Genomic DNA, 19,696 nt, shown 5'->3' on the forward strand with positions numbered 1-19,696 from the left:
CCACGACGATAACGCTGGGCTAGAGGCGGCAATGAACAGTCGGCCATGGAAGAGGCGACCATAGAAGGAGATGGGAGAGGAGATGAGAGAGTGTAAATATTTGAATTTTGTGAGGACAATTTTGTAATTTGCTTGATCAACGCAATAAGCTATTAAGAGCTTATTTGAAAAAGTTGGGAATGAGCTTTTGAAAAATATTACTAAATTAGTTTAAAAGTTAAACAACAGTATAACGTTTAAACTCTTAAATGTTGTCAAATACATAAAAAAATAAGTTACATAACTTATTAGCAGTCAGGTAAGCGAAACACCCACTTAATTACCACGATTAACTAATTCAATTATTCATAATTATAAGAGTATATATATATATATATATTTTTTTTTCTTTTGTAAGATTATTTTAAGTTGGTTAAAAAGAAATAGATAAGCATCAGTTTGCATCGTATGGCATTGGATATATGACAAGGATTGTCAATGGCCCCTCGAGCCCCAAGCTGACAATAGCATCCACATAACAAGGGATTCCACGGGTCAGCGCTCAATTGGCTGCCCTCCGATACCTACCTTCATTATTGAATTAAACTTTCATGTCTCTTTCTTCTTAGGACTTAACCCTTTCTAATAAGTCTACTGAAATCCCTCTCCTTTCTTCAATCAATCCTCCTTGGCTTGGCTGCTGCGTTTGGCATTTATGCAGATACTTCTGAGAACTCATTGATTGAAGAAGAAGAAGAAGAAGAAGAAGAAGAAGATTGGAGAGGAGCGAAATGGGGAAAGTTTGCTGCACAGAAGAGTCTGAGGATGGAGGAAAGAACCTTCTGCTGGGGTTCGTGGCTGCTCTGATCATGGCAATTCTTCTCTTCATCCTATGCTCCCGTCCCCCGCGCAAGAGAATTATGGTTTGTCATCATTATCATTGATTGATTGAGTCAGCAAGACTTTTATTGAAAATAAGATAAGAAATAAAAAATAATAATTGACCAACTCGAATTCACTTAATTAAAATTTCTTATAACTCAAAGCTCCCGTAGTGGAATTAGAGCTTTTATATATATGTTATTGTTGTTGTAATCATTTATTGGAAACCCAAGTTTGTTAGTTTGAGTTAGCCACATATTGTGTTTGTAGCAAGTGCAAAGTTAGCAATTACAAGCTTTCCTTCAATTCTTCTGCCACATCTCACTTTGCTACTGGTTCTTCATACCCTCTCTCTCCCTCTCCCTCTCCCTCTCTGCATTTTCATTTTCTTTTTCTTTTTCAAACAGAGGATGAGAGCAATCATAACATATACCTCTAGATTAGAATATGATTAGAACCACTTCTGTCCTTATCAAATCTAAATAGACCCTTTACTTGCTTAAGTTTCAATTAGGTGAAAATAAAATTGATGTAGTGGCATAAGATATGCAATCCATTGAGAGGAACTCCACCCAGTTACTGGTTGGCAAAATAGAAACGAAGAATCCAAAGACAAAAACTAGTCTAGAAGAGAAAAAAGAAAAGAAAAAAAAAAAAAGAGTGATATTGAGACTCTCTTTGGTTCCCCTTCTGTATGATTTTCAGCCTCATCACATGGATGTGATGGCAGAAAGCATTTCCCAGCTAATACGAATGGATCTGTAGGGATCAAAGCGCTTTGCCAGATATCAAGGGTTTTTCAAGATCCTTTGTTTACTCTTCCTCCTCACCAAAGTTCAGGGAAGTCCATCTCCACAAGTGTTTGAGGGCAAATACATATAAATATTAGTTGCTTGCTTGCTTCATCAAAGATGATAATAAAAGGGGAACTAAAAGATGACGTGAAACATTGATATTTGAGATAATAATAAGTGAGTTTTGACTTTATAATTAAAGATAACGTAATCAAAAAATAAATGTATTATCAAAAAACATATTAAGAATTATTGACAACATTATAACTCTATAAGTACAAATCCACAGTAGATCAGATATAAACAATTGAATGCATCTTCTTAATTGTGCTTTTTATAATTGTCCCTAACTTTTTTTTTTTTTTTTTTGGTAAGAAACAAAATAATTGCCCCTCACTTAAGCATTTAAGAATGTATGTTTCTGAATTTAAATGAATTCAACTAATTAAAATGGGGTTGTGTTTATGTTTTGAAATTTATATAATAATATCAAAATTCTATTGCATATATTTTTAAAAAAATAACAGACAAGAATTTATATAAAATTTAGTTGGATACAGCAACAAGTCTGAAGAAAAAAAATGAAAAAATGAAGAAGAAGCAGACAACAGTTCGAAGCAAAGGTTGGGTAACAACTAGTTTGCGTCTTGTTGAAGTCTTGAACGTTTGCTAACGGTAGTCGGCACCAAACGCAAAGCTTTGCTGCTGCTGCTGCTTACTTTACCACCAAGAATTAGTAGGGATTTATTTTTAATAATAATATATTATTATTATTATTATTATTATTTTATTTTATTTATATTAGACCCAATGGTCGGGTCTAACGTCTAAGGCGGGCTTGACTTGGCGTTTACTGGATTTAAAAACATCAGATCAAGAATTGAATTAAATTAAATTAAATTTGGTTAGTTACAAATTCAACAACTATTAGGTTGCCTGCAAGGATAAAATTTGAGTGGAAAGAAAATAAATTTTAAGAAATTGAATTGTAGGAAAAATAAATTTTTGAAAATTAAAAATTTAAGTTATTTGATTGGTATAATTTTTTACCTAGAAAATAATGTTATTTTCTATTTTTTGGTGTTTGATTGGTAATATTTTTCATAAAATTTGATCGTTTTTCTGGCATTTCGTGTTTGATAGGCATTATTTTTCATGAAAAATGACACATTTTTTTATGGAATTCAATGGTGAAAATATATTAAAAAATATTAAATCTTGTAAAAAAAAATTAAAATAAGAACTTATTTTAAATTAATTAAATTATTTTCTCAAAGAAATAAAACTATAAAATTATTTTTGTTTTGTTTTTCAAAAAATTAATTTATACGTAATTTTTACATATTTTCTTTTTATATATTTATATTTATTAATTATTAAAAATATAAAATAATTTACAAATCCTCCCCTGCCCACCTTCCCTTCTCCCTCATCCCCAGCTGTCGCCCACCCACTGCAATTGTCAGGAAAATTTTATCTCCTCTCCCCCCCCCCCAAAAAAAAAATTGATTTCTATGGTTCGAAGGAAAATGACTTCATGTGACCATTAATGAGAAAGTGAGTTTCCTGGAAAAAAAAAATATACTATCAAACAATGCAAAAGTTGAAAATTGGATAAAAAAATTACCTTTTCCTTGAAAAATTTAGGCTATCAAACGCACCCTTAGTATAAATTAGAAAGAACCAACATTTAATGTGATTTTACAAACTCGGCTATTATTATTATTAATTGAAAAAATAAATATTATGGACTATTTATAAATATTTATTTATATAAAGATTAGATCTAAACATTTAATCATAAAATTTAGAGAGTGTGTTTGGCTTACCGATTAATTGCTTATAAGTTATTCATTTAGCTTATAAATTGTCGAGGTTATTTTTTTTTAAGTATTTGGTATGTTTTAGGAGTTTAAACGCTATTAAATTTAAAAGCTCTTTCAATAGCATTTTTCAAAAATTAATCCCAAACAAAGTTGATAAACAAAATGTTTGATTTACCCTCAAACAAAATACATAATTTCAATCATACCCCTATCTTCATCATCTCCTTTCACTTTCGCTGCCACCACTAGGACCTATCTCCGACTGCTGTCTCCAGCCTCCATCTCCGAGCGTCTCCTCTAACCAGACTCATCTTCCTCGCCGTTGTTGTCATCCTCAATCTACTTTCATCGTAGTTGTCCCCCAAACTCATCGTCTGTCACCTTAGCCTGTCACCTCTAGTTCATTGTCGTTATCTCCATTATCACCTCTTCTTATTGTTGCCCTCGCCACCTCCTTCGTTTACTGTCACCCTTCATTCACTATTTATATATATATATATATATAACACATATATTTAATATATATACATATATATATTTAACTTATATATATATTTAATGTTTTTATTAAAATTTAATATTTTTTATAAATTTTATTTATATCATTTAAAATATGTTTATTTTTATCTTGTTATCAAGTTTTGATAGTTCATTAATTATTTAAAATTAAATATATAATTATTAATTTATAATTTAAAAATATATTTATTTAAATATTATTTAATTTTTAAATTTTATATAATTTAAAAAATTAAATAACTTAAAAATTAGGAAAAAAAAGGGGTAAGCCAACACCTATTAAATTTCAGAATTTGTCGTCAAATTGGCATCTGTCAGTTCATTTTACAACGACTTACGACTTGGGAGACTAAAATAGAGTCTACAGTGACATTTAGGTAATTAAGTTGAAAAGTCTCCCTTCCTCTCTGCGTGCCTCTGACGTCCTACGCGCCTTTTTCTTCTTCTTCCTCTTCCTCTTCCTCTTCTTCTCTCCGAGTCATACCCACTACAGTCCACCGCGTTTCGGAATCCAATGGAGAGTTGAAGGCATGGGATGCGTTCTAGGGACGAAGTCCGCTGGCGATCGCAACAGTCGCCGAAACCCCTCCCCAGCCTCCCGCCAGCGCCCTACCCGGAACGTCGAGCGGCTTCCTGACGGCGCCAGGGACGTCGTTAGGGTTGGAGCAGAGCGGGACGGTGCGAGGATCCGCCGCTCCGGTGATTGTCCGGCGCCAGGCCATAGGCTTAATCTGAATCCCCTGTACGAGTTCAAGACTGGTCAGGATTGGCCGCCGTGGTTGCTCGACGTCGCCGGCGAAGCCATCAAGGATTGGACCCCTCGCCGTGCCAACACGTTCGAGAAACTCGACAAGGTACTCATTCGTCGATACTTATGTTTGTGTGTGGCCATGTGCTCATTGCTCGTTATGATTTGTTGTTCAGATTGGGAAGGGGACGTATAGCAATGTGTATAAAGCCAAAGACTTGATTACTGGAAGGATTGTGGCTTTGAAGAAGGTTAGGTTTGATAATTTGGAGCCGGAAAGTCTAAAGTTCATGGTAAGGGAAATTCTTATTCTGAGAAAGCTAGATCATCCCAATGTAATCAAGCTTGAAGGCTTAGTTACGTCGAGGATCTCCTCAAGTCTTTACCTTGTCTTGGAATACATGGAACATGACCTAGCCGGCCTCACGGCTGTCCGGGGAATCCACTTCACAGAACCACAGGTAATTCCCTAAACATCTCTTCATCTGTTCACACCTTTCTTCTACATTTCTTTGGCTTGGAGGTTCCTAACAACTTGCACATGATATCATAGAGCACTATTTGTAGAGGCTCTGATGTCTGGTTGACAATAATTTTCTAGGATTCTCTGTATTATCTTAAATTGGACATAATTTTGTTAGTTATATTCAGCATTTACAGATTACGTCGTGACACAAGCTTACCTTTATAAGAATTCATTTTTCACGTAAGAAATTGAAGTTGTAGCTTCAGTCCCATTTCTCTGAAGATCAAATTTTTGAATATTGATAATTAAAATTTTAGTGGTGGGCGGTTAGTTGAATCTTTCCGTATACTGTTTACCAAAGTAGTAAGCTAGAGTCTTCTTTCATACATGTGGGATGCAATTTTTGCAGGTGTTTGAGTTTAGCCTGTGATACCTGATAAGTCTAGATTGGCTAGTTTCGTCAACAAGGCAGTATGATAATTCATCCTTTTCAACATAGGTTTTACCGCTCATTCTTTTTGTTATTGGAACAAGTTTTTACGTGTTTAATTATTGTAAATAGTCAAGCATAAAACTAAGGAATAATTGGATATCACTTTGAATCATCCTTGTGGTGTGAGTCATTAATCAAAATTGTGTTTGAATTCAATTCCCCAGTGTGATCTATTTGTTGATTAACAATAATAGCATTCTGGAGTTTAGATTAAAAATGCCCCTTCAGAAATGAAAAGGAAAAAAAAAATGGTCTAGATTGTTCTATATAGGGTGGACATCAACCTCCTATTGTCTCTGGCATTTCATGATAATTTGTTTTTTGGTTGAGTTGATAATATAGAGGTTTGATTTATTTAACATTTCTTCATTGGTTATGTTAGATGAAGAGACTGATATGTTGTTGGATTACATATGTGAGTGTATGAGGAATTTGTTTTTGTCCCACCATTTCAGTCTAGACTTGCTAATTCTATGAGAAAAATAATACATAAAATTCATGCTTTCCAACATAGAATTTAGTACTTGTTATTTTGTTATTGAGATGACTTTTACGGTTTAAATATCATAAAAATTCTTGAATGTAAGGCTATGAAGGTTGGCTATCACTTTGAGTTATTCTTGTGAAGTTAATGCATATCTTAAGGCACAATAGGATCTGTAGAGTTAAGTTGATGTCTCTGTTAGTATATGGGATTGGCATTGAGTGTTTCAGTTATTCTTTCTTGTTTCTGTTTATTTATTTATTCATTATTATTATATATATATATATATATTATATTTTGTGGTGGTGGTGGGGGGGGGGCGCGGGTGGGAGTTTCCATCTGGTCAGATTTAAATTGCATTATTACAGAGCAGAGCAGAGTTTCATTTTATATTGCCCAAGTGTTTTTCATATTTTGTCAAAACAGGCTATTACCTACTAGGATAAAAAAAAAATAACTGTTTCATAGTGGTCTTGGAGATTGTTAAGGAACTAGAGATTATAGGAAACATCTGAATAGGATTATACATGAAACTGTGAGTCGTACATGATTCTCTGCTGAAAACTTTCCCAGTTCACAAAAATTAATGTCAAGTTCTAATAAAACTATAGTCAACTGATGATAGAAATAGGCAACTATATCTACTAATAGGATTGTATCCCCTGAGGTTGGTATGGGTTCAGTGCTTGATGTAGCCATCGTTTTTGAGGTGTTGGAGATGAAAGAATTGTTGGAATCATTGTAATTTGCTATTCCTTGAATTTGAATACAGGGAGGGAAATCTAATTGGAAATGAAAATTTATGTTTAACAACAAACATATTGGTTAGTTGAGGAGTCTGAAGTTAGGGTCAAATGTTTTATTTCTGCTGATGGAATAGTTAGCCTACCCTTCCTCTCCATATACTTGATCACCTTGGCCTACATGGTGAAGATGGGTGATGGGACTTGTTTTTATTTGCAAGGTTTAATATTTCCCCTGTCTGTTGCCTTTCTTGACTGCCTATTTGTTTGTGTACCAAATTGAATATTGGTAGATAAAAGAACATGTCAGAGGCTGAGTTCTCATATAATTTCCTGTGATAGGTCAAGTGTTATATGAAGCAACTATTGTCAGGGCTTGAGCATTGCCACAATAATGGTGTGTTGCACCGTGATATCAAGTGTTCAAATTTGCTTATTGATAATGAAGGAATTCTTAAAATTGCTGATTTTGGGCTAGCTTCTTTTTATGATCATGAGTGCAAGCAACCAATGACAAATCATGTTGTCACACTTTGGTACCGTCCCCCAGAACTACTTCTTGGGGCTACTTATTATGGTGTTGGTGTTGACCTGTGGAGTGCTGGCTGCATTTTGGCAGAGTTACTTTCTGGGACACCAATAATGCCTGGGCGAACAGAGGTATCTCCTTTACTTGTTTTAATTGGTGCAGAGTAATCCATTAACTTAATTTGACCACTAGTTTTGAATATTATCATACATGTCATAATCTTAGGCTTCGGAGTGTGTTTTTAGGCTTTTTGCATGACATTAGTACCAGTAGGACACTATTACTCTTTTGCACATCAATCAACCACATAGCTGTGGGTAATATGTGTTGCACTGCCAAAGTTGGGTGTCTCGTCTTCTCCTCGTCAGCAAATGACTCCATATGTCAACACATGCTAACTTCATGAACCAGCACAATGATATGTACACAATCTCTTGTCAAGCCCTTAGATTAGGGTTTGACAATAGGGCGGAATTCCTCCCGGCAAGAACAGAAATTAGGGAGAGAGAGAGAGAGAGAGAGAGAGAGAGAGAGAGAGAGAGAATCTGTTATTCAATCCAAAACTGTCTTCTCCTTCTACAACAGCCTACCTATTAGGTGTACATCCAATCTGTTGGCCAACTAACCGTCCTTCCCGCCAATTCAACCTCCCTGCCCTGTTAGTTATACAGTTACCCATATTCCCTTATTACATTTATACCCCCGGGTCCTAACATCTCTCACTCTGGGGGGTAATTCTATATAATTATAGGGCAACAATGGTGTTCTTGATACCCCTGCCAATCACCATTACAGTGAGGATGCTAAGGATACCTCCCTGATTCAGTTGATATGACTTTCTGCCAGATGCTTATGATATTTCCTCAACTCATGGAACTGTCTGCCAAGTGCTCCACATTGGCAACTCATTACAAGGATGCTAGTGAGATCTCCTTCTTTTTCCTGAGTGATCTTCCCACTGTCAAGAGTGCCCATGCATTGTTTGGTTGGGTTTGGTGGTACTAGTTTCCTGGATGCTTGTTGCCTAAAGATGGCTTTCCATGAGGTCTTCTCGTCTTAAGGCTTTTCAATTGAAGATCCCTACCCACAAAGGTGCTCACTATGAAGGAAAGTCCAAACATTCCAAATTCCCCATGTAGAGCAGCACCTTTGGCTGTGACTGGTATGACCTTCACAATCTCCAATTGCAAGATGGCTTGACAACCTAAGTTGCGGCAGGCTTAGGAATCTCCCTCCAGCACAGTACCTTTAGGCCTTAGATTAGCTGCCAAAGTTTAAGTTTTTCAAAGCACTTACAACTTCTTTCTTGAGGGGAGAGGGCCTCCACCTTGATATGGCATGCAGAGCCACACACACTGAATCCTCTAATGGCTAGAGGGGCATCCTGTGTTCATAGCCAAGTTTGATCTCCTTGGGAATAAAATTGCCACTTCCACCACTACCTCCAATAATTACCCTCTTCATTGCTACTTTGCCTTAGCAACTGCCTTAACCCTCTTCCTTTCCATCTTGGTTGTCGTGTGCTTTGCTTGATGCCTGTTGGAGCTTAACAAAATTATGTACTCACCTGTAGGCCTTCAGCACTGGTTCAGCCCCTATGTCAAACATGGCCTTTTTCCTCGGTGTGGGATGTTTAATTTGCAATGATAGTGTATTGGTTCATTTTCTTCCAATCCTGGAAAGGCAAGAAATTCAAGATTCCTACTACTTTTTATTGAAAAATTATCAAGAGGGAAAAGGTTCAAAGTTTTTTTTCCCATTTTCTTATAAATTCTGTGGTGAAATTGAGGTTCCTCTAGAAGCCAATATGGATGTTTAATAGACAATTAGTTTAATCAAAGAAAATTCAATTAATTGGCTTTAAAGATGTCTGACAATCTTATATGATCTGACCTAATTCAATTTAGATAAAACACAACAATGCATTTTAGGATCCCCATTTTGTGTGAGACAAATTGGTTCATGATATTGGAAACCTTCTTTCTTCTGGATTCTCAGTATTCATTTTCCAGTTATTCTACCTTGTACCAACCTGTTTTATGGCTCGTGAAAATTTCACAACTTGATGTACTGGTGGGGACTTTTTATCTCCTTCCAATATTTTTCTATATTTGAAGTTAAAGGAATGAGTCTCAACTTATTTATTTTAGATTCTTTTTTGTCTGTAGGTGGAGCAATTGCACAAGATATTTAAGTTATGTGGCTCCCCATCCGAGGAATATTGGAAGAAATCCAAGTTGCCAAATGCAACTCTTTTCAAGACACAGCAGCCATACAAAGGCTGCATGGCTGAAACTTTCAAAAATTTTCCACCAACTTCTCTTCCTCTAATTGAAAAACTTCTTGCAATTGACCCTGCCGAACGAGGTTCTGCAACTGCAGCTCTAAATAGTGAAGTGAGTATCTTGATTAATCATACATTATTGATTAAAGAAAAATGTTCCATATGCTTGATGGCTCCATAAGTGGATATCCCATATTTTGGTATGCAGTCTGGTGAATCCATAAGTCCGAATCTTGCTAACTGAGAGTTTCTTTATATAAAGACATTTCTCATTTGGCTGGAGCAAGTGAATTCCGTTTGTCTTGCCTTTAAGATGAAGGAAAAGTCTGCTGCCTTCATCTGTAACTTATGCACTTTCCATTGGATGATGGGATATACAGAAAACCAACATGAAATTAAGATTGTTATGGTTTTGAGTTGCTTTGCATGGAATTGAGTGTTCGTATGTCATTATATGTACATGGCTCTGTGCCAAAACGGATTTGTTTGATATATTCTAGCAATTTTTTTTTTTAATTTGACATGCTCGGTAATATAATAATCAGGTGGGTTAATATAATAAAGCCTTGTCTGTTCATACAGTTCTTTTTGACTGAACCTTATGCTTGTGAGCCGTCAAGTTTACCGAACTATCCTCCCAGCAAAGAAATAGATGTGAAATTCAGGGATAAAGAAGCAAGAAGGTTTCTTCTTTTCCTTCACATGAATCACATCTATGACCCCGTGGACTCATTTTGACTGCGCTAACAAATTATTGCTTGTCTACAGGCAAAGAGCTTTAAATGTCAATGCTAATATCATTAATGGGAATAGAAGAAGAAAAGCTCGTAATGTGGGTGGCCAGGCAATACCGGCTCTTGGTGCCAATGCAGAGATCCAGAGAAACTTGGATGTGAGCTAGACATATTTCTCTTTTATCTGTTTCTGCATTAATTATCAAGCCTTTTTTCTAGTCTCCAATTTGCATATTGTTCTCATTTCAAATTCATCCAGCTCCACATTAACCCTTTCCGTAAATCTCAATTTTCTCGGTTGTTGTTTCTCTATTTCCCAGAATTCAAGATTTATGGCACAAGGAAATGCTAGGAGCAAAAGCCAAAAATTCCCACCTCCCCATCAAGATGGAGCGGTAGGTCATCCTCTTTATAGATCGCAAAATGGTCCAGTCTCATTGGGTGCGCCTGATACTTCTTTCGATTCATCAATCTTGATGCCGGAGTCATCTGGGCCTGTCAAAAATAGTGCAGCCACAGCAGGATCTTCCAGGAGGAGGATCGAAAAAAAGGAGCCGCAGCTGGCCCCTTCTGGAAGATTTTTCCGTGCTTTCATCCCATCCTCTGTTGGATTATCCACGGAGTTCAGATCAAAGGGTAAAGGACAGGCTTTTAACACCAGAAGGTAGAGAGACAAATGTTGAAGAATCAGGTGCCTTTCCTTCCCTTGTTTTTGAAATGCATTTTTGTTAATTGTTGTGCCCATTTGTTTAACTTTGGCATAATCCCTTGTGTATAATGGCATAGTTAGAAGATGCCAATCCCACTTAGGCTGTACAGTCCGTCCTGAGAATTCAATTAACATTTGCACTGAAATAAAGTTCCATGTGTAGGGCTCATGCTCATCGAGTGCAGTGAGAAATATTCTAGCTTTGGTATAATGAAAAACGGATATTTTTCGGAAATTTGATGAATGTCCAGAATTTTAGAACAAAATATTTCTACTTTTCCGACAAAGTCCAGATAGTTGGTGTAAAAAAAGAGAGTCAAATTTAGCCTTGACAGGAAATGAATTAAAATCTGAAATTGCCCGCAAATTAGATCCTTTGGTCTTGTGTTTCTCAGGTGATGCAAATTTTTTGGAAGAAGTTCGAGTGGCAAGGCGGAGTACATTATAGTCTTATAAGTGTTTTGAATTAAAAACAAATAGAACAAGTTGTATTTGTTTTTCCTTATGTTCAAAGGACAAAATAAAAAGGCTCTTAAAGATAGAGGATTGTTTATATGGTGCCCGACACGGGCAAAATCAGAAGAGGGGTGTGCCCCCCTGCATGCCTGCGTCGGGCACGAACAACAGATCATCCATTCTTAAAGATATTGATTTTTTGTTTTCCTGCTACTTTAGCTGAAGTAGCCGAACTTAATTGTTGGGCTAACCAACATTATATTAAATTCTATTACTATCTGAAATGAACAATTTGTTCCCCCCCCTGCATGCCTGCGTCGGGCACGAACAACAGATCATCCATTCTTAAAGATATTGATTTTTTGTTTTCCTGCTACTTTAACTGAAGTAGCCGAACTTAATTGTTGGGCTAACCAACATTATATTAAATTCTATTACTATCTGAAATGAACAATTTGTCCAAATTCGAACCGAATCAGTGCCCATCTGGAAAAAATTTAAGTCATTATAGTATTAGTTGCCCACTTTTTCCATAAAACGAGTTGACAGTTGAGACTTGCCGTCAGAACTTGTTATATTCACGCTCAAGCAAATATAGTCAGAGTCGGCCATTGCCATTTTGTACATGAATGAAAAAGCTAAAGGACAAACAGTAGTTTGTCCATGGACATAACCACCACCACCATGCACCTAGGAAGGTGTTTAGCTACTAATTCAGTTTGTCGTATCGTCGCCATGTCTTTTGGAAATTGGTCTCCACTGAGAGGCCAGGTATTCTTTCTTTCTATCTTTCTTTTCTTTTCTTTTCTTTTTTTTCCTGATAGGTAAAGAAGAAATATCATATATTCGAAATTTGACTGATAGATGGTCTTTTTCTTAAAAAATCAAGAAGACTAAATATACAACTTCTCTCAACTCTCGTGAAACAAAAGCCTACGGCATTAGGGGCACGCCCACTGAATAATAGGTCAAAGACATTTATCGACCAAACCAACTCCACGCGCAGCCAATCTTATAATGAAAGGATCATTATACCAAAGAGAGGGGGGGAAAAAAATAAAGGAAAGAACAGTTAAGAAAAGAATAGCCTCATTCAATCAACCTTCGTGTTGTCTATTCTGTCAGCTTACAAAATCATTTTCAATTTTGTCTGAATGGTGGAGAGAGATGTTAACAATCCTTCAATCTTCTCATTCCTTATTCTGCTGGATGTTTCTCAAGGAACGTGGATGTGCCAGACTATCGCCTTCTCAGGTTAACGTCAACTGCGTACAACACAAAAATGTGGACAAAGAATAACTCGGACAAAAATACAATTAATGGGAGACCAGCAAGATTATTCCCTGAAATTTCAAGCTGCTGCCGCCATTGGAACTGATCTGTAACACGCTCTCTTTGCTGCTCGGACTATATCTTCGATCTGTTGATATTGGTAAAACAGATGTCGACTTTGTTAGCTATTCAAGAAAAAATCGGTAAACTTGCTGCAACTAAATAGTCTGCATCGTCTAAAATCACGCTGAATTCATTTTAAATAGAGAACTGTAAATAATTTGGAAGAAGTTATGGAATGTTCTGGTTTTGCGATTTGAACATAGCATTCTTATTGACTACCCAAATACTACATTTTGTTTAGTTGGAAATTCAAACACAATAAAATTCCTCTATAAAAACCAGAAATTAAGCATGTGATGTAATGAAAATTCTTTCCATGCCAAGTTATGTAACAACAACAGAAATCTCATACGTTCTATATAAAAGTAAATGCATATAGATTTTTAAAACACAAACCTGTGGAACGGCCATCCTCTCAAGATTTGCAGCGTAAGGCATGGGAACATCTGCCCCTGCAATCCTCTCCACAGGTGCATCAAGATACTCGAAACTCTCCTCGACAACAGATGCACTGTAACAAATAGCAATGTGTTCTTTTTTGTAAATTTGATTGTACAGAGAATATAAAGGTAGTGGGCGTGTCGGTGTGAAGAGACAGAATGAAAAAGAAGATAACCAAATCTCAGCGCCAACACCGTGCTGAGGAAATCCTTCTTCCACAGTCACAAGTCTATTGGTCTTCCTGACAGAAGCGTGGATTGTGGATCTATCAAGTGGGCGAATTGAGCGGAGATTTATAACCTGCATCAGCAATAAAGCAATTGGGCAGTTAAGAGAGTTAAATATTTTTTTTTCTCTCTGATTTCTGTACCATGTTGGAACTTAGGTTTGTAATTCATGAGTTACCTCAGCACCGATTCCTTCCTTTGCAAGAATTTCAGCAGCCTGAAACAAGAAGTAATTCTGTTATTTCAAAGAGAGAATATCTTAAGCATTAGCAACTGAATTTGAAATAATTTCCATAGGCGAAATAGAAAAGGATAGGATAAACTGCTGCAACTCAGATAACTGGGTGAAGGAAGATGGACATGAGAAAATTTGGTTCTAAGAATCATCTATGAGACATTTGATACTAAGGTTGGGTATAACAAACACCCAGCAGCATGTCAATCCTATGGATCTCCATACTCCAGACACAATGCACGATTTGGCACTTTGCAGAACCTGAGTGACTCCACTAGTCACCTAACTAGCATGAATCAACAAAATGACTCAACTTGCATTACTCTTCTATTTGCTCGAGTCTCTGCTTGAAAGGGGATTGTCTTAACCAAGGCAAATGCATATGGTGCCTCCATTTTTACGACCCTCATAATCTGCTTAGCTCTCTGGAGTCAGCCTTGCCTGGATGTTGTCTTGAATAACTGTCATTGTCTCCTGATTATCTCCTTGGCACCTAACATCAATCATCCTATCTTGAGCACCCCGGTCCAAGGAAAAACTCATAGGTCATTCTCCTTCAAAGCAGGGCTCTCAATCAATTATTGACTAGATGCCAGGACTAAGGGAATTGTGAAGGCACTCAGGCCTAATCTGTCTCAACAACGAGATGAGCCTGATGCCTTTACCAACCATTAAGATATAGGGGACAATAAACTTTTCCCAAAGACCCAGTATAAATTATGCTGATCATTGCAACCCCCTCCTGCCTCCACGAGTGGTACCAATTACCAAAGGCCAGCCAGAAAGGCTATACCTCCTTGGGAACAAAAGAATACATATGATTCCTGTTAGTCCACTCAACTAACTACACAAAGTGATGTGCCCCTATTCTAATAGTCTTGTTGGTCCGAGCTCCCATGTGAGCACATTCCCTTATACCCATACAAGGAGGAGTCACCCGTCTCAGAAATAAGGCCTTGTTAGAAAACACTTCATTCTATATATACACCCTCCCTCCCTCATGGCTGTCTTAATCATCTCCCTTCCCTCTTTTGGAGATTTCAGCAATTATCATTAATTCTTATATTAGCCCAACTTCATCCCTCTGGCATCATTCATGCAGTTGAGGTCTAAACAACTGCACATCAAAATCACCAAAAAGTCTATCAATCTACAAAGGCATTTCCCAACCCCCACTGTCGCCCCATCACTCTTTGACATGAACGCATGCATGACTGAGAATTTCTTTGGCAATCTTCTGGTTATAACAGCAATCAGTATTCACTTGTTGCAAGCAAAATGGAAAGCAGATGCATTGCATGATTAACCAAAAAATGCAATCCAATGACATAGTTAAACACAAGTAGGATACTACATGAAGAAGAATGACAAACCTTAAGAGCATAACCAACCATCTTTGAGAAAGCAGTAATTGTAACATCTTTTCCTTCACGTTCTATCTGTCAATACATGTACGTTAAGAAGGAATAATTAATAAACAAAAGAAAAATAACAATCTGACCACCGGAAGTACCTTAGCTTTACCAATTGGAAGACAGAAACTAGAATCCAGAACTTCTGCTGAAACAGGGAAGGACTCACCATACCTGCAGCACATGTCAAGTCTGCATCACTCAATGTGCTGATCAAATCAAACTCAATAAACTCCTAATCCATTGCAAGTACTTACATCAACTCATTTTCAAGGAAAACAACTGGATCTGGGTCCCTTATAGCAGCTTTTAGCAAGCCTCGAGCATCTTCCGATGAGTATGGTGCCAGAACCTTCAATCCCGGACATGAAGCATACCATGCTGCATAACACTACAACAAAACACATCACGTAGTTTTAATCTGGTGAACATGTTAATAAAAAAATACTTAAAAGTTAAATGATGAAAACAAAGAAATAACCTAATCAATACACCTATTAAAGTCACATGCCTACGTGGGGCGGGGGGAAAGAAACAAATTTAAACATATCTTCTATGTTTTGGCTTCTCTTTCTTTCCCTGTCACCAAATGACGTAATATTTACCTCCTTTTAAAATAAGACATTTCCAATTCCACCATCAACTAGGCGAGTGTTCAATGAAGTCAAAATCTTTCTCCTGTTGAAATGTATAAATATTTTCATTCAGTATTCTTAAAATCTACCATCAATGAGGGTGTTTTAGTTTCAGAGATATCCTCATCTCAATCTGCAGCACAAGTAAAGACCACCTACATTCCAACAGTCCAAAAAAGTTACTCTGATATAAAAGAGCCTCACTAGTAATTGCCCTAGCATATCCGTAAGCAACAAAAGTATGAATTCATTCTCACTTTATATTTAATGTGGGATTCATTCGCAGTTCATACACCACACTCTTTCTATAGCATTGCCTATAGTCAGCAGTCTAAGGAAATGTAACAATAAACTGAGAAAAGGGGGCTGAAGTTTTTTCTATTCAAAACTGATTGTAAACTTAATTCAAGACCTCCACAGCAAGTAGATTTTCTCAGATCCTGGCTATCATGATAACATAACACCAAAATTTTTGTAGGAACACAACTTGGCTATTACTGGATTTATGAAAATTCTTCTCTCTTTTAAGTTCCTAAATGCAATATCTTTTCATAAACATTCTAGCTGTAAAACCAATCTAGGGGGGACTTTAAATTTTCCATGGCTGCCATACAAAAAAGAAGATGTTGAGGTCCTTTATGCATTCCCCAACAAATGCCAAGCTCCATTGCCTCAGTTGTAGTTATAAGTTGTTCTAGTGTCACTAAAATAATGTCAGATAAAGTTAAGGTAACAAGATAGCACTAAGATTAGAATTACATAGTTATTAGTCTATACTCAATTAATGTCAGCTAAAGATACAGATACTCGTATAAGTTATGCTCAATTTACACAACTTATGGCATTTTAATGTTGTATTCGCTTTCTTCCCCTTGGAACAGATCAAAACCCTAGCCTTATAATTTTTCCCTTTTGCTCTGATGGCCACAATACAAGTAATCAATTAGTGTTAAGCAGCATAGAAGTGCCAATGCCTTCAGATATTAACAGAAAGTCAGGAAACACTTTAAGGGTATGATGCGCAAACAATCCATGACTATGCTGATGCTAACATGAGAACAGAAACTACCAAAAGTTGAAAACAGATAACATGCCTGGGAATGTTGGGCACCAACTCCTGCAGCAGCACCATTTGGTCCTCTGAAAACTATAGGCACAGATATCTGACCAGCAGACATGTAGTTTGACTTCGCAGCAGAATTAATAATGTGGTCAATTGCCTGTAATAAATATAGAATTGAGTCCACACATTCAACAGATAGTGAAATCATTATCATCCCTAGACAGAAGACAAAAGAAAAGAGAAATTATAACAAGGTTTCTTAAACGTGATTTACCCTCCAGTTTATATAGACTATAGTTACAATTTGATGACATTTTTCGTACAGATACAAGCATCATTGAAACCCAATAATAAGCAGTTTAGAATTGCTTATTAAATCTTGATGCCTACTTAAAAAAAGGGACCAAAACAAGCTCTTGAAACAACCACAAATTATAAAGTAACCAAATGCCATCAAGTTTATTTGTTTGTGAGACATCCATTTCAACCATCACCCCACTGGTGATAACAAAATCAAGACCAAATTCAGATATCAAATGCATTAGTCATTTGATAATTGCAGGTGCTATTGTAAATCTCATGTTGCAGAAGGGGAACCAAATCACAGAATAGTGAGATGAAACAAGTGTGTTACTTATGATATTACTTGTCACCACAGTTAGATACTTCTAACTACAGCAGAACTGATAAAGTTCTGGGATGACATTGATAAGGTGTATCTAGATGCCTCAAAAAAAATAAAAGAAAAAGCTTTCTATATGAACTCAGACCTGCATGGAGAAGTTAAACGTCATAAATTCTATAACCGGCTTCAGACCATGGTAAGCAGCACCAACACCAATCCCAGTAAATCCAGCCTTCATTGATAGCAGATTTTGCCACAAAAAAAAAAATATAATAATATTTCAGTGTCATTACTTAAAAAGTAAAAAGAAAAAGGGAAAACAATGAATTTAATAGAGTAATAAAATAGAAAAGAAAATGATTTCCCAGGTGTAAGTAGAAACCTCTGTAATTGGAGTATCAAGAACCCTTTCAGAACCATACTTCTCGAGAAGACCTTTCGAAATCTAATACAAATTCAAGTAAGATTTAGGAAAATGTACATTGATACTAGCAGAACCACAAATTAAGAGATTGGTTTATGTCTTGCTAAGCATTTCTAACCTTGTACGCTCCCTGATATTCACCAACCTGCATATTAAGTAATAGAAAAAATAAATCATAGGGAATAAACGGCCATTGAACCCCGCATGTCAACAGCCCCGAATATGCATTTCTATGAACCTTCTAAAATACCTCTTCACCCATCAAAAATACTTTAGGATCCGCAGACATTTCTTCATCAAGTGCCGAATTCAAAGCATCTCGCACTGTCATCTGGAAGCAATTGCAGTTAAAAGAAAAAAAAATTCTCAACAACCATAAAGCTAAAAACACAGACCATTACAGAATAAAACAGACATTCAATGTAAACTAGTTCTAGCAAAAGGTTTAAATGTACAGAGGTCAAATTATATTCATCGAGTCTTACCTCTTTTGCAGCAGAAGAGCATCTCCTGGATGCGTAAAGGAGGGATTGAGCCCGGATCCTCTGCAAAGACAGCAACCAACGAAGATTACGCAAACCACAGTCGCCATAACCGTTCAATTCACACGAGCAAGCAGTAATGGCTAAAAATTAATGACGAAAAAGATTCAGCATCTACCGATGAATCAGCGCATCTGCGGGAAAAGATTTGCTTCACAATCGCCGCCATAGTTGTTTCTTCTTCTCAGCTCTGCACCTCGCACAACCTCAGCTGCAATCAGTTGTCGAGCGACTAGAAACAAATCTCAATGCAAGAACGGATACAAAAAGGAGCTAGAAAGAAGGCCGATCTCTGAAACGGATGAAAACAATACCTAGAAAGAGAGATTTTAAATGAATTTCGACGAGGCAGGAGAAGATCTGAAGGAGACGATGGATGGCGACGCGATAGACGCCTTTGGTCGATGGTGTTTGGTGGAGGTGAAGAAGAAGAAGAAAAAGGTTGGTGTGGCGAGCGTGCTCAACTTCCCGAGGACACAGACGGAGACAAATTCACAAATAGGAACAATTTGTGCCGTTGGACATCGCGACGATCACGTAGTGACTGAAGATGGGCGGGGGCGATGGGGCTTGTAGCGTGATAAGATCGTAGCACCGGATTATTTTGAAGGATTTCGATTCGGAACGATAAAACGGGGCCCAATTGAATGAAATGACGTGCTTCACGCTTTATTCGTCGCGTTCGGAATCAAAGAACGGAGAAGAATAAATAATGGAAGGCTCGCCCGATTGAATAGTAATATCTGATATCAATTTAGTGGCTCATAGGTTTGATTTTTATTTTGCTTAAATTCTAAAAATTTAATTGTCAGTTTAGTACGTAGAGTAATTAAGGAGAGGCTAGCTGCTGTTAGGAGGGCAGAGACAATTTTATCTGTGCATTTCCCCACCCTACAAGCATCAAAGTTTCAAACAACACCCAACTTTTAGCTATACTAATTAAAAGCTTAATTAATATATAATTATATATATGGACTTGTCTTAATTCATCTTGTGATTGCACAAAACACTTACGTACCATTATTATATATATATATATATCATGGAATCC

General features: G+C 36.7%; 2 protein-coding genes across 7 annotated transcripts; one reads left to right on the forward strand and one right to left on the reverse strand.

Moving 5' to 3' along the window:
• Positions 1-4,386: 4,386 nt before the first annotated feature.
• Positions 4,387-13,014, forward strand: LOC127794598 (probable serine/threonine-protein kinase At1g54610). Of its 3 annotated transcripts, none has more exons than XM_052325838.1 (8): positions 4,387-4,854; positions 4,925-5,209; positions 7,277-7,594; positions 9,632-9,859; positions 10,330-10,430; positions 10,516-10,639; positions 10,802-11,172; positions 12,868-13,014. In XM_052325838.1, the coding sequence occupies exons 1-7, from the start codon at positions 4,531-4,533 to the stop codon at positions 11,147-11,149; spliced, it is 1,728 nt and encodes a 575-aa protein (XP_052181798.1). In that variant the 5' UTR covers positions 4,387-4,530; the 3' UTR covers positions 11,150-11,172; positions 12,868-13,014. The 3 variants fall into 3 exon arrangements, with proteins under 3 accessions (XP_052181798.1, XP_052181797.1, XP_052181796.1); XM_052325837.1 differs by lacking the exon at positions 12,868-13,014 and adding an exon at positions 11,586-11,930; XM_052325836.1 differs by lacking the exon at positions 12,868-13,014 and having other exon boundaries at positions 4,388-4,854; positions 10,802-11,359.
• On the reverse strand, positions 12,624-19,201 carry LOC127794599 (pyruvate dehydrogenase E1 component subunit beta-1, mitochondrial-like). Of its 4 annotated transcripts, none has more exons than XM_052325841.1 (15): positions 18,960-19,201; positions 18,764-18,835; positions 18,589-18,648; positions 18,354-18,434; positions 18,222-18,248; positions 18,062-18,124; positions 17,825-17,911; positions 17,086-17,211; positions 15,614-15,747; positions 15,458-15,530; positions 15,318-15,383; positions 13,888-13,926; positions 13,658-13,782; positions 13,438-13,552; positions 12,624-13,066 (listed from the first exon to the last, which is right to left on the reverse strand). In XM_052325841.1, exons 2-15 carry the CDS (start codon positions 18,812-18,814, stop codon positions 12,998-13,000), a joined length of 1,116 nt encoding a protein of 371 aa, XP_052181801.1. In that variant the 5' UTR covers positions 18,815-18,835; positions 18,960-19,201; the 3' UTR covers positions 12,624-12,997. The 4 variants fall into 4 exon arrangements, with proteins under 4 accessions (XP_052181801.1, XP_052181803.1, XP_052181802.1 ...); XM_052325843.1 differs by having other exon boundaries at positions 18,764-18,856; XM_052325842.1 differs by having other exon boundaries at positions 18,764-18,877.
• Between the last annotated feature and the right edge of the window lie 495 nt (positions 19,202-19,696).

This window comes from Diospyros lotus, chromosome 2 (assembly GCF_014633365.1).
Source record: "Diospyros lotus cultivar Yz01 chromosome 2, ASM1463336v1, whole genome shotgun sequence".
NCBI classification, from domain to species: Eukaryota; Viridiplantae; Streptophyta; class Magnoliopsida; order Ericales; family Ebenaceae; genus Diospyros; species Diospyros lotus.